The sequence below is a fragment of the Malaclemys terrapin genome, chromosome 5, assembly GCF_027887155.1.
Source record: "Malaclemys terrapin pileata isolate rMalTer1 chromosome 5, rMalTer1.hap1, whole genome shotgun sequence".
NCBI lineage: Eukaryota > Metazoa > Chordata > Testudines > Emydidae > Malaclemys > Malaclemys terrapin.
The window spans coordinates 82,473,603-82,489,443 of record NC_071509.1 but is presented as its reverse complement, the minus strand read 5'-3'; the positions used below and the strand labels follow the sequence as shown (position 1 = coordinate 82,489,443).

Here is a 15,841-nt window from a genome sequence, read left to right as displayed (position 1 = left end):
CCCAGTGGTCAATTTTAATACAAGCTTCCGGGCAGCTGCTCAACTGCACTCACATGTATGTGAGGATTTTGAGTGTCCCCCTGTTTTTCAGATAGATGGAGTTATATTATACATTTTAAGACCTTCTCTGTTACTTGTCTCCCTGTCTCAGTTTACCTTTAAACTTTTATAAGCTTATTATACAAGACTTTACTTTGAAACAGTAGTTTTATTTTGAGATGTCACATTTCCAAAGTATCTAGAAGGGCCCTTTGACCTCTGGGTATACACCATTTTACGGGTTGGAATCTCACATCGCAGATCTGTATTGCCAAAGCAATCTTTTGCTAGTCAGCATATTCACAGTACCGTGTATCTTAAAGGCTTCCCTTCAGCATGACTTTTAGTATTTTATTCTACACTGCTAAAACATACTGGAGATAATGGTTATTAGTGACAGCATTCTGGGATTCATTTTACAGTGCATAACTTTTCTGAGAATTTTCTTTTTGCAACACTACTGATATATTCAATTCACGGTTTTAAACTATAACTATTCAAGATTTTCACAAATGTGCTCCCTTTAAAATGTCACTACTCCTTTCATTCTTGTTTATCGCTGATCATTTCTTTTCAAACTTACTCGACCACTAGACAATTAGGAATTTTTCATATGATTTACTGAAGCTATTATTTAATACTCCCGAATTTTCTAAGATCAAACACAAACTCATGAGTGAGTAAGCAAAGAAAAGCCATGACTGAGTTGAGTGAAAAAACAAACCCTCTAGGTTATCCTATTCTTCACTGATTATTCCATCCCAACTTTTTGCATATTATGCATATTCTGACCCAAGACAGACATGACAGTTCCTGGACTTCACACATTACATTAATTCCTTTAGAGGAAGACTTCTTTCTACAAGAAATAATGGGGAGATTACAACTCATAACATGCTACCTGTGTTGGAATTAATCTTGAAAAACTTTCCATCTGACAAAAGGAAATAGGAAAGCTGTCCATTTCTTCCTGAGTCTCTATCAACTGCTGTGATGGTACCAACCACACCTCGGGGAACTGAACTTTCCTCAATTTCAAAAAAATAAAGATCACGCATGAACATTGGGGAATTGTCATTTTCATCCAGGACATTAACAATTACTGATGTACTCGCATTTTGCCCTGAGCTGTCCTCTGGGCTGCTGACAAAGGCTCTAAAATTGTACATCTGTGTAAATTCATAGTTCAGATATTTCCGGAGGTAAATCCAGCCAGTGACAGGGTCAATTCCAAATGCAGCAGAATCTTTGCTAGGCTCCAGGGAGTACACCATCTGTGAGGCAGTGTGCTGTTGAACTTGTGTGTGGGCTTTTACTTGCAGAATTTTGGCATCCAGTGAAGAAGTCTCACTGACTTCCACTTGATACACCAAGTTTTCAAAAGTCAAGGTGGTGCCCATCTTTTGCTCTTCAACAATCACTGTCAGCTTTAGCAGAGAACTCAGTGGAGGAGTTCCATGATCTTCAGCTGTTATGTGGAGAGCGTATTCATGCTGCTTATCTGTGAACAGAGTCCTGGTGAGATATACCACCCCAAGGTTTGGATCAATGGTAAATGCATTTGACTGCCTGTTTGCAATAGTATATTTGATTACTGAATTTAGCCCACTGTCTTTATCTTCTGCATGAGCAATGTACAGAGCTGTGCCAGGAACTGTACTATAAGATATAGTTATCTTATCAGATTCTGTAAGAAATACTGGAGGATTGTCATTGACATCAATCACAGATATATTGACCTGGGTGCTACTGTAGACAGGGGAGCTGCCTAACTGTGACTGGACAGTAAGGACAATGAGAGACTGAGTTTCATGGTCCAGCTGCTTTTTGGTGAGAATGATACCAAATTGAGGGTCAATAGAGAATCTTCCATAAGGATCACCAGAGGAAATTGTGTAAGAGATCACTTCGAAAGAATCTACAAGTGGGAACAAAAACAACCAATGTAAAAAAATAAGCAACTGATAATATGAGTACTTAATACAATACACTATAGAACATCTGTGAAGAATATGCTGCAATGTTGTTAGAATCAGCTGAAAAAATGTAATCCCCTTTACAGATGTTTTTCTTTCCTGAGCTCTTTATGTTTCCTTGCTCATGTCCCTGGAGCCCTTCAATAAAATGAATAATATACAGGCTGCATCTGACTGCATCTATTTTGTCCATTTATGAGATGTTTGATTTTCACCTCCCTGGTATGCTAAACCTTTATAGAGAAAATGTCATTGCTTACTCATTTTCTTCCCATTATATAAAATATAGTGAAAACCTCCAATAATTATGTCATTTTTAACAGAACAGTATCACTATAAGCCTAGATTCAATATAGCCAGAACTGAAAAACATGGCAATACATTAAAAGAATTGCATTTCATTGAGTTTTTCTCTAAATGCACTTTTGCTACGTCCAAGTTGTTAAATATTCCACTGCAGCGTAATATTCTTTCCCACCCTTTTCCACAGGACCATAGTACATTAGCAGAGCCACTCCCTGGCAGGGACGGCTCTATGTATTTTGCCACCCCAAGCACGGCAGCCAGGCGGCTTTCGGCGGCGCGCCTGCAGGAGGTCCACCGTTCCCGCGGCTTTGGCGTACCTGCCGCCAAATTGCCGCTGCAGCCGCGGGACCGGTGGATCTCCCGCAGGCATGCCGCCAAAGGCTCCCTGACTGCCGCCCCCACAGTGACTGGCAGGCCGCCCCCCCGTGGCTTACCGCCCCAGGCACGTGCTTGGTGCGCTGGTGCCTGGAGCCACCCCTGCTCCCTGGGCACTACTGTAGCCCTGGCAGGACACCTGCGGCCAATGCACTGTCCTTCCATGGGGGAGAAAGGTGGTGGATTGATGTACTCACAAATCTATACAAAGCCCTTTCCCCTGCTTTCTTATATGTAGAACTCCATCACCAACATGGTATTTGGATTCCCTTTGCAAGATTCCCAAATCCTGTTTCCACAATGTTCTGCAGAAGAGCCACACCAGAGGTGCCCAGTTAGGGTCTTCTGCAGCTATAAAGAATGTAGCAGAATTTGAGCCTTTTCCTCTAAGAAAATAAAGAATAAAATTGATTTAGAAAAACATAAGATCACCAGGATTTCTCCATTTAATTTGGGAAAACATTTTTTAAGGCAGCAAGCTGTCTAGATTCCCTCAAAGAGTTGCACCTTACTATTGCTCTAATACAGGGATTTGCTAACTTCTTCAGTGTGGACCAAACGTTAACAAAGATTGCCACATGGACACCTCCCTGCACATGCATGTTTGCACCCACCTGTGATATAACAACATCCAGGCTGTAACTACAGCATTTGCTTACAAGGAAAAGCAATAGTACAGAAGTATTTAATGTATTTTAGCTGTCTTTTAGTGCTAGTTAACAACTGGAAATAATGAGGTGGAAAGCAGTACCCCATGTGACCTACCAGCTCACCACAGACCACCAAGAAGTGCTCCACGGATCACAGTTTGGGAATCTATGTTCTAAAGGGGATCCAGTTGTAAATTTAAGCATGCTTCTTGTATATAGTATTGGAATGGTGATCTGTTCTTTTTACGGCCCGGTTATCCCTGTTCTGGAGAGAAGCCTGGCAGGCAGGTGTTAGGAATCATCTGACCCAACTGGCCAGCATCAGCTGGCCTGCATCAGCTGATGATTACCAGGCAGGGATATAGATGAGGGTCTCAATTCTCAGAGGGAACCTCCAGGATAGAGTTGGGAAAGCATTCTTGTAACTACAGTGGAGGACTACGAGGGGGTGAGAGGCTCTGCAAATTTACCTATGCTGGGTGGAGGCCCTGACTACTAAAATGCCAAAGGGTCCCACAGACTATGTTAGAAACAGGATTATTACTTTGCGTTCTCACTCAACATTTCCTTTTTCGTGTGTTGGACAATACACAGATCACTGAGGCAAGGACTAAGAACTGATCTGGGTGTGGCTGATTATTTTCCACAGGCAGATGATTGAGTCCACCAGCCTACAAGCATGTTTGACATATTAAAAAAATAATGAGTTAAAAAAGAGAGATCATTTTCATATGTTTCTGTACCAGTTACAATTAGAACATTTTGTAATCTGTCTGAATGCAATCTAAGTGGAGAACTTACTTAAAGGCTCCCTTGCTTTTACAGTTCCAACAGGGCTGCCTTCAGGGACATCTTCAGGAACAGAAAAGGTATATCGTGACCTCTCAAATATAGCTGGTGCCAAAGTGGTCTGGAGGATGTTTACTGTGACAGATGCATTAACAACAGAGGTAAGGCCACCACCATCCCGTGCAGAAACAGTCAAGAACATCATAGTATAATCCAAATGACTGAGAGCTGATATCAAGTAAATAATTCCTGAAAATACAGAAAAAATGAATAATGAAGACACTGAGTTCATGGAATCCTACACCAACTTTTAGCAAAATGTAAAATGGTCTCAGAGTGCACCCCAAAACTGGGAGAAGGGTGGAACTTAAATATGGCAGCAGGCAGACTAAGTGTTACATAGTTCCTTATTGTGATTTCATAAATAGTAATGTAGATGCATTTGAAGTAACCATGCCAAATTCTGCTCTCAGTTACTCGAGTGTAAATCCAGAACAACTTCAGTGATTTCAGTGGAGTAACTCTGAACTTACAGCAGCATCAAGGAGACCAGAATTTGACCAATAATAACATTAACAATTCTGGAAGTGAATTAGGGAAAATATAACTTTACTAATGGTAAGAGATTAATTCCACTTCACTAACAGGAAAGTTCATTCCACTTCAGAATGGCAACGACACTCTATTCACAAAACTTCCCAAGCAATACACCCAAACAAATACAAGCTAAAGCCACAAAACACAAGTCTGTGGGACCTATGGTGGACATCATGACAGCAATCACTCACTGGCTGATCATAGCTTAAGGGCAAGGCATCCTTAACTAGCAATTTATGAGATCTGCTGAACTGGCAAAATGTTATCAATTTACTGTTTTGCTTAAAGCAAAAGAAATAACGGCTATAATTTCTCTCTCTTTGAAAGGGCAATGCAATGCCTTGTCCATAGCAGCTGTCTTTGGGAGCAGCATTCCTCAAAACAAATGCATTTTCAGCACTTAACTCAGATGAATGGGATCAATATCCCTAAATATATTTTATTCTGACTGCTTGACTAAGTCGTTATTACATGTATGAGGCCTTTGTTAATTCTCATATAGTCTACATAGAACTACAGAAACAACCTTTAACTTTAGCACCACTTCCAATGTAAAAGGCAGTAGCATGGGCATACCGTCTTCTTTTGGGCTCCATGCTCCCTCCTTACACAGTCAAAACTCCTCTTGACTTTAAAGGGAGCTTTGTTTGAGTCAAGAGTTCAGAATCTCAGTAATAATGGTTATGGTTAAACATAACTCTTGCTAAGATGTTCATAGAGAACTAGAGTGATTCTCCAAAATCAATACTTGTAATATTGGCCACTTGTCCTTTACAAGTACAGGCAGGATTTCTGAATTAAGAAGCAACAACAAAAATAAACTGATTAACTCTTAAAGTGCACAGAGGTCTTTAGTGTACATGAGGTGAATGGAAATACCAAAAGATCCAGGGAAGTGCACTATATAGCATAGTATAACAGAGCAAGAAAGTACATCAGGACATGTTTGCTGTATCATAAATTGCATGCACGTACATTTTGTGAGGCACAAGGCCAAATATCAAGTGGCTTTGACCATCTAAGACATGGACAAATGGCACAGTAATTATGTTTTAGAGTGCTTTAGTGCTGTTGATATGGATAGCTGGTTTTAATTTTAAAAATGTTTTAAATGTATATATCAAGTGTTATATATCATATTCTGCCTTAATGATTGGTTTTAGTGGTATTCATGAAACTCAGAAAAAGTCCTAAGTCTATTTCAGTTCAACTCTGATTCTCATTTACATTTAAGGCCCTTTACATTTCTCAGGCAGCATAAAGGGGTCTTAGTGTAAATGAGATTCAGCCCTTTTTTAGTCAAGCAACGGAATTCCTCCCAAGTCATCTGATAATTTGTTTTCACACATAACTGAATGAAGGGTGGGAGATATCAAATGCCCATGGTATCCTGCTTTGACACTGGCTGTTTAAATGATAGTTGGCCAATTTTATTTATTTACTTTGGGACATTTTAGAGTTTCTTCCTTTATCCCCTTTTTGGGGGAATTCTACGTTACCTCAATATCTTACCTATTTTTCTTTGGTCACAGTTAATTTAAAAGTCTACATTAGGAGCAAGAGATGCTCACAGGCAAGGGGGAAACCTATAAATCTAGCATATATCAATATCCAGATTATGCTGTTTAAAGATGTCTCCCTACAATGAACGCACATCAGCAGAACCAAAAACAAATCCCTATCTTTAGTCTATGTATTATTTGATAAATGATAAATGACTTGGTTAAAAATTATTTTCCTCCAATCTAACGCTCTTTCTCTTTGCCTTCCTCTTGTCCGTTTTGTCCTCCTCCTTCTTCTTTGTTTTTAATCTCTTTCTTCTTTTTCCGCCAACATGACCATTATATTTACATCAGTGAATAAGGCAGTCTCACTTCTGCTACTGGACACTGGTTTGGTAGCACTTGCTCCAGTTTCTATATGAAACTGCACTTTGATTTTTCTCTCTTCCCCATCACTCTGTCACTTTGAGATTCTTAGGAGGAAGCAAGAGTGTACTATTTTTATTGATGACTATTTGTCCTCCTTTTTCCTCTCATGTTTTGAGAATGATTGATCAATAGTTAGAAGGAAACCCATTTCTGCCTGTCTGTCCTTAAATAAGTACAATTTTGAACAAGAAAACTGATAGTCAAATTTAAGATTTTTTAATCTCATTGTTCATTGAGATTAAATATGAGTTTATTAAGGATAAGTCTGCTAAAATGCCAGAGTAGCAGTAAGTGTATAAAGTTCCTCAAATGACTCAACCAATGTAGCAGAGTAAATATGGACAGAGTTCTACATATGAATAGACTTCTACTAGGAAGATGTCCATATCCCAGGGCCCTTTGTGGAAACCAGTGGAGGCAATAAGACCTCTGGCAATTCAGTAAAATAGATTTTTTTAAGCTAAGCACTGTCTTCATAATTTTCTGACTCACAAGACAGATAAATTAGGAAAGATATCAGAAGTTCAAGAAAATTGAATTGAATATTGAATCAGAAGATTGACACTATCTCAATCTGGTGGTGTTCTTCATCAAATAGAGTGGAAATTATATTAAAGTCACACCATGTTAGGAGGATTAAATATGACATATTTGCTTGAAAAGGAGCATCAAATGGAATCACTAATTTGGAACAATGCATTCTTAAGTAGAAGAATGGAAAATACCTAAAATTACTATAAATATTCAAATTTACATTTAGTAAACTTTCCAATTATACTGTCAGTACATTATAATAAACTGTCTCTTGACATAATTAAAATATATTCTAAAGAATGCTCAAAATTAAGGAAGAATGTTTTCTACTAGTAACAGAAGACACTTATTCCAGTGTGACAAACCACAGCACAATTCAGCAAAGATACAGATGGATTCAGAATCTATCGTTGCTCAGTTTCTAACCCATTACCACATGCCATTTCTAAGAAGCAGCCTTCTTCTCTTTTGACTTCTTTTTTGCCTTCTGACCATGACTGTATTTTACAATTAGTGAGACAGCTCAGCAAAATGTTATTTCAGGGACATAAAACTTTTGGCATTTCCTGAAGTAATTCGAGCAACTGTAGCTTGAAAGAAAAGGTCTTCATTTCCCCCCCCCCAGAGGTTAAATGTATAAACATGGATTTTAATTTTTTCTAACATTGTCACTGTCAGCTCACATGGAATGATCAAGTGTATATATTTTACAATTTTGACCAACTCACTACTGGGTATTTTTGTGTGCAATAAGCCAATGAATAGTTTAAAAGTCTCTTTCCTTTTAGATACAGTTAGCTATAAATGAAGAGTGAAAAGGTTCTGGAGAAAGTGTTAAATTTTGAAATTTCTGCTCTTTAAGGAATAAATTGTGACTTTAGTACATCCCTGAGCAAAGGGTGGTACGCAAGTTGCTCCACTCCAGGAGCACTGAAAGGATTTTCTGAGAGAAATGCCTCAGAATCATAATTTCTCCTCTGCTGCTCTATACCAGCAGCAAATTATAGCACACCTCATGCCAACTCAGCTGTACTGGCTAGAAGATAGAGAAGATGAACTCCAGGTTCTGCCCATTCCATAGTCTCCTCCCCTCCCTCACCTGCTCCAGGGGAAGGAGAAGTAAACGGGTATACAGTGTTCACTTACTTCTATCCACCGGGACCAAAGGTCTGGGTAGCACATACAAGGATGCATCAAGGCAGGTGGTGAATTCTCCATCTCCTGAAGTCTTCAGATCAAGACTGGATGCCTTTTTGAAAGACATGTTTTCATCATGAAGAAGTTCTATGGCCTGTGTCATACAGGCAGTCAGACTAGATAATACTGGTCTACAATTTTTGAGAAGTCGTCTGCTTCAGAGATAAAATGTGCTATTTATTATGTATTTTGATGTGCTGAATTCAAATATGACAATTAAAACAACTGATTGGCTATTGTTTCTAAGATATTTAAGTTTTTGCGTTTTATGTCTATGTATATTGTGTAGATAGTAGAGTTTTAATCATAAATTGTAAACCTAGGTCTTTTCATGTGTTTATGGTTGCTTTACATAATAATATTTCACCTGTCCTGTTTATGTAACACTTTAAAAATCAGCAAAAGGGTTATATAAATAAAATTTATTATGAAACAAAAGGCAAAAAACTATTATGTACATAATTTAGTCCTATTCAGTGTCTACTTGGCGCTTCTTGGCTTGTCTCTTGTATTAATTAAATGGAGCATCTCTTGTCACTGTCCACCAACAGTCTGCAAGCATTGATGGGCTCCATTTGCCCTGATAGCGTTTCTCCATTGTTGCAATGTCCGAGTGAAATCGCACGCTATGCTCGTCGCTCACTGCTCCACAGTTCGGTGGAAAAAAATCTAGATGAGAGTGCAAAAAATTTATCTTTAGTGATATGTTGCAACCAAGGCTTTTGTATGCCTTGAGGAGGTTTTTCACCAACAACCTGTAGTTGTCTGCCTTGTTGTCTCCGAGAAAATTTATTGCCACTAACTGGAAGGCTTTCCAGGCCGTCTTTTCCTTGCCACGCAGTGCATGGTCAAATGTATCATTTCGAAGAAGTTCACGAATCTGAGGACCAACAAAGACACCTTCCTTTATCTTAGCTTCACTTAACCTTGGAAATTTTCCACAGAGGTACTTGAAAGCTGCTTGTGTTTTGTCAATGGCCAGACAAAGTTCTTCATCAGACCCAGCTTGATGTGTAAGAGTGGTAACAAAATCTTCCTTGATTCAACAAGTGGTGGATGCTGAACACTTTTCCTCCCAGGCTCCAGTGACTGTCGGAGTGGCCAATCTTTCTTGACGTAGTGGGAATCTCTTGCACGACTATCCCATTCGCAGAGAAAACAGCAGTACTTTGTGTATCCAGTCTGCAGACCAAGTAAGAGAGCAACAACCTTCAAATCGCCACAAAGCTGCCACTGATGTTGGTCATAGTTTATGCACCTCAAAAGTTGTTTCATGTTGTCATAGGTTTCCTTCATATGGACTGCATGACCAACTGGAATTGATGGCAAAACATTGCCATTATGCAGTAAAACAGCTTTAAGACTCGTCTTCGATGACTCAATGAACAGTCTCCACTCATCTGGATCGTGAACAATGTTGAGGGCTGCCATCACACCATCGATGTTGTTGCAGGCTACAAGATCACCTTCCATGAAGAAGAATGGGACAAGATCCTTTTGACGGTCACGGAACATGGAAACCCTAACATCACCTGCCAGGAGATTCCACTGCTGTAGTCTGGAGCCCAACAGCTCTGCCTTACTCTTGGGTAGTTCCAAATCCCTGACAAGGTCATTCAGTTCACCTTGTGTTATGAGGTGTGGTTCAGAGGAGGAGGATGGGAGAAAATGTGGGTCCTGTGACATGGATGGTTCAGGACCAGAAGTTTCATCCTCTTCCTCTTCCTCGTCTGACTCAAGTGAGAATGATTCTGGTGCATCAGGAACCGGCAGTCCTTCTCCGTGGGGTACTGGGTGTATAGCTGATGGAATGTTTGGATAATGCACAGCCCACTTTTTCTTCTTTGACACACCTTTCCCAACTGGAGGCACCATGCAGAAATAACAATTGCTGGTATGATCTGTTGGCTCTCTCCAAATCATTGGCACTGCAAAAGGCATAGATTTCCTTTTCCTGTTCAACCACTGGCGAAGATTTGTTGCACAAGTGTTGCAGCATATGTGTGGGGCCCACCTCTTGTCCTGATCTCCAATTTTACAGTCAAAATAAAGGTGATAGGCTTTCTTAACCATAGTGGTTAGACTGCGCTTTTGTGATGCAAAAGTCACTTCACCACAAACATAGCAGAAGTTATCTGCACCGTTCACACAAGTACGAGGCATCTCTGCTCACTTTGGCTAAACAAAAATGTGTCCCTTTGCAAAATCAAACACTGACAAATAAGAGAGCACGACACTGTATGATTTCTAGAGCTGATATAAGGCAATTTGTTCAGCAGAGTGATGTAAGCTTCGTTATGATTGCATCATCCATGACTTCTATGAATAACATGGTGCAATTCATATCATGTATGATGCAATACCAGCTTCACATTGCATCATTTATCGTTTTGCCTAAAAAGCAAGTACTGTCCAAACCCAGTCATAGATTTATTCATAGACCCAGTCAAAGATGTATTTTAGTCATTTCTGGTTTAAATTGAGATCCCTTCCCTTTATAACTCACTTATCCTCCGCCATTCCCAAGTCAAGGGTCGTATATACTGACCCAATAGTATATCTTGAAAACTAGAGCCAATCAACAATTTTAAGCACAATTTTCGTTCTCAGTGACCCAGAATTAGTAAAGTTTGATTACATTTATTTCAGAAGCATTTTGGCTGTAGAGCAGTGTAATCTGATGAATCTGTTAATAAACATAAGGGCGGTTCTTACTCTAGCCCTAGGTTTGGTTATATGTGTTTTTCTCTTTCTCTCTGCCCTTATAAAATTGAACACTAGCTCTGAGGTTAGACAGCTATAGTAATGAACTGACACTTACTTAATTATGGGTGTGTCATAGATCACAGGAGCTGTGCTAAGCCCCAGCTTTTAAACAGTCCCTTGTGTAAACCCCTTCAGTGTGGCAGGCCCCTAAGGGGTTCCACTCTTCCTTTAGGGTAGGCCAATTGGCCACTTTTCCAGGATTGAGCCTCTGGGCTCCAGCACTCCTTTTACACACTGAGAGCTCTGCCCAGTGAGTCCAATGGAGATGGGGCTCCAGTTCAGTAACTTTTTGCTATCTTCAGGATTTGATGCATTTCTGCAAGTAGTTGTAATAATACTATAATAATACCAGGCAGGCTTTTCAAAACAGAGTAGGGTTTATTACTCAACTGGAAGCACAGAGAAGCAAAGATTGAGACATAGTTCATACTGGCCAACCCAGGGCTCCCTTGAGTCATGGTGCTGACAGAACCATCTTGGCTTCTTTCTCTGTCCCTTTCTTTCTCTCCCCACGCCCCCCCCCCATCAGTCTCAGATGAGCTCCTGTCTTTCTCCAAAGGCCAGCTCTTACCCTAGTCTCCTGGCATCTCTCGGTCCATTGTCCTCCTGCAGACACATGCTGAAGTCACATATTCTGCCTGCCAGAGTTTCCTGTTGTTAGATGTCAACTGTTCAGTCCTTTTGGGATTCTCCATTGATATGGGTGGGTTTTAGCCAGTCCTTTAATGACCCGTTCATATCAACCTGACAGTTACATGACACAAATACCTTGTGTCTCCTGCTCTGCCACAAGCGTAGCTTTTTAACCCTTTTCCACTTTGTCACAGGGTGGAATGTTGTTCTATATTTTTCCACTCTCTCCTTTTCTGTCATTAAGAAAATACAGCAGCTTATTATTACTACTACAGGCATTTGTTGTTTAGAACTCATGGATTCAGTTGTAAAAATTTTTTTTAAAAGGGAACACATTTTGCTGCTATTTTACAGAATATATCCTTCCACTATGAAAAACAGTTCCAAGAAGAAAGGCTTATGATGGAAAGCGAATGGAGCAGTGGTTAGACAACTCCTCTGGAGGAAATGTTTTATTGCAACGGAACTTCCCAGCAGGGACCACACAGATAAAAGTGTGGTTCTACTTCGAGACATTATTATGTAGAAATGGCACCTTCTTACTTACAGATTGGCTCCCAGTGTGTATGGAAAGTCATATCTTCTGCTTCTAATAAATTTTACTACCTTTTGCTCCTGTTAGCTCAGCAGAGTTAACACAGGTACAGATCAGTGAGCTGGATTCTATTCTGGCTCACAAGTGATAAAAAGATCACAAGTTCCAGTTGCAGGGCTAAATCCTGACTCCACTTATGCCTATACAAACCTATTCTCTTTAATGGGTTTGCACAACTGTAATTGAAGAAAGAAATCCAGACTGTAGAAACTATTGTTAGTGACAATACATAGCCCAGAAAGAAAACCACTTCACTGTCACATCTTAGATGCAATCTGGAGGGCTGGCCACTAGAGAAGTCATATTTCTACATGTAAATGTAGAAGAATTGAGAGAGGAACAAAATAAATATAGATCTTCATGATACCATTTCTATAGAATGACTTTTCAGCATATGAGCACACATTAATGGGGAACGTTACAGAACCTAGTTTGGGGCTAGATTGTGCCTTCTAGGCACAGCTCTGTTTCAGGGGCAGTAAAGAGCGCTGATGGTACTTTTCCTCAGGAGTTCCCTGTGCCTGGGGAGAGTGCAAAGAGATTTAAGAGATGCAGCATAACTGTGATGGTTGATATTGAGCAAAATCATGGCCCTACCTGCTCTCTGTCCCTCTACATCCTTCCTCTCTCTCTGCTGAAGGGGACTAATTAGCAAGAAGTCCCTGTGCTGCCCTCAGTGCTGGCACTGTAATTCTATCAGGTCTTTATACAGGCCACATAAGGTAGGGTGAAGTTTCTTACTTCCTCCCCCACAATGTGAACCCACATAAGGGATAGGCAGAATCTAGCCCTTCGGGACAGGCCACTCTTGTGACAATTACATAGCTTTCATTATGGGCCTGATACTGCTGTTCTTACTCCTGCTGAGAAGCACCTTACTCCACAGGTAGTCTCACTGGTTCAGTGGAATTACTATGGAGTAAAGTACTACTCAACGAGAGAAAGGGTGGTAGAATTAGGCCCTACATAATTATTCTCTTTAAGGTATTACTTGGGTCTTATTCCTCACCATAATTTTGTGTTCCATTCCTTTTGGACACCAAATTTGCTATGAGAATGCTATGGAGGTAGATTTCAAAAGGAGGCCACCAGCCAAGAGCACATTCTATATGGCAGAAATACACTGATTTATTAATGAATTTCTATATATTTCTCCTGGTGACTGCTTTGGACAGTCATCCTAATTCTCCACGGGCTCTTCAAGTAATCAGATTAAAAATCTCAGACTAGAATGATGTATTGAAGTCAGCCAAGAGTAAGGGACGGTGTGGTCCAGGGAATACCCTTGCTTCAGGAGAAAGTATTTTGCTACAGCCCTTTTCAACATAGAGCATTGACTCCCTCTTTGCACCCCTTCTGGCTGATGCATTGGGAGGGAATGATGAATCAGAGCCACAGCTTTGCCCACTTGCTCATCGGGTGGGAGATGTCAGGTGTGCAACCCCTGCTCTCCACCTTTCCCACACCCGCATGGCTATGTAGCCTGAGTCCTTTGGTCATTGTCTACAGCTGCAAACTGCCATGTTTTTGGAACTAGCAACCTCTTTCTCTTGAAAAATTAATGTCTTTTTTTTTTTCAAACAAACTAGCAAAAAAAGAAGAAACACTATAGTATCAATGCCCTTACAAAATCTTGGTCCCTGGCCAACAATTATTACCATTTAAGCTTTCAGCTATCGATACCTAAGTATTTGTTTATCACTAGTCATCCACCAAAAAAGCAAAGACAGAAATTGAACTAATCTAACTGAACCAACATATTGTATTGTGTTTATAACTATCCTTAATTATTCAATTAGCTTGCTATTTTTTTCTTTTTGCTCACAGAACTAAAAAGTAAGTTTAGAACAAGCAAATAACTATGAGAAGAGTAAGATCAATGATTATTTAGTAGCAATCTTTCACATGAAATTGACTGCCATGGTGGCTTTAACCCAGGCAGTATTTCTGTAGAGAATTCTTGGACTGATCTACTGACAAGAACTGACACCCAACTCAGACAGTAGGCAGATGGCAAAACTGGTATGTATAGTTCATTACCCAAATTCACCTTCAAATCTGGCAGCTGACCCCATTACTTGATACTATGTAGGTCAATGCTCATCTCCAATGATCTATTCAGAGTATATTTTAACTATCAGCAGTGAGGCTTAAGTACAGCTTTGGCTCTTACATGTGACAGAGCAGTTACTATGGTAGAGAAATTAGATAGTAAAAATGTGCAGAACAAGCAAACAGGAGGAGATTCCTTGACAGAAGATAGCATGTAGTAGATGGGATCCTGTGTCTAACATCAAGAGTATAGTTGGGTGGAGGAGGAGGATGGCAGAGGTGGAGGAGGAGGATGGCCCTTTATCTCACTTCTAGTTCATCTTCTCATTGCCTATTTTTGCTCTTTTATAATCTTTGAAAAATCAAATTTAGGTTCCAGGTTTATCATTTCTTCTGTATTCAAAATGCATCTGTTTTATTGAAGCTATTTTCTTGACAGCAACCATAACACAACATTCCAAAATACAGTTTATAAAGAACTAGTTTAATAACTGTCTGGAAATAAAAGCTTTCTTGGGGGCATTTACAATTTTGTTTACGTTCTATTTGCTATAACAGGAACAGCTCTAGCTTGAAAGAATGAAGTTAATAAAGCTTGGCACTGAGGCCCTTTGCCCGCTGGCAGGACTATTTCACCTCAAGTTTGAAAGGTCTGTGTATTCTGCTGCTGCTGTTGTACCAGGCAATCCTTTACATACCAATTTCCAGTTAATAGTTTCCTTCCTAAACCTACACCCCTATATGGAGAAAGCTTCCTACAGCCTCTTCTGCCTGGATTCTTCTGCTAAAATTACATTTTCTTCTATCAAAAAAGCAAATACACATATGGAAAATATCTAGATGTATAAAATTGTAGGTTTTGCCACAATAGGTGCTTAATTTATGGAAATCTGTATCAAAATATATTTTGCAATGATAATCATTCAAAATAAAAAAAATATGAAACTAGGGATAGAGAATATGTCATTCAGATCTGACTAGTCTGGCACTCTGCATTCAAAAGGGGCCAGTACTTGGACACTTAAAAAAGGAGGTAATACCCACCTATAATACACATAGCCTAGTCAGCAGGCAGATTATTCCTTAGCTTCCAGGGTTACAAATATTAGTGAGCCAGATATTATTAATCAATACACAATACATTAACATTCTGGTGGTACAAAGTACTCCAGTGTGTAAGCCTTTCAAGCAAGGCAAGAATGGGGATAATACGGTACCATTCAGGCACAAATTTGTATTATGAGTGATATGGAGCTGTACCTCCTGCCTCCTAGAACAACCCTGCTGTGATACTCTTGGGGATGCACTAGAGGGAGAGGGAGTTTGGTCTCTGCCTACTCTCTGACTCATTTAGGGAGCCATATGCCTCTGGGGCAAGCATTTCCTGCACTTCTTTGAGCA

At 39.9% G+C, this 15,841-nt stretch overlaps 1 protein-coding gene across 1 annotated transcript in view; it reads right to left on the bottom strand.

The window, feature by feature from the left end:
• Positions 1–15,841, bottom strand: part of DCHS2 (dachsous cadherin-related 2) — a 220,285-nt gene that overhangs the window by 74,725 nt on the left and 129,719 nt on the right. The window contains exons 4-5 of the mRNA XM_054031047.1: positions 4,148–4,384; positions 941–1,957 (exon numbers count right to left, since the gene is read on the bottom strand). Coding sequence (XP_053887022.1) covers positions 941–1,957; positions 4,148–4,384 — 1,254 coding nt within the window. The remainder of the gene's footprint in view (positions 1–940; positions 1,958–4,147; positions 4,385–15,841) is intronic.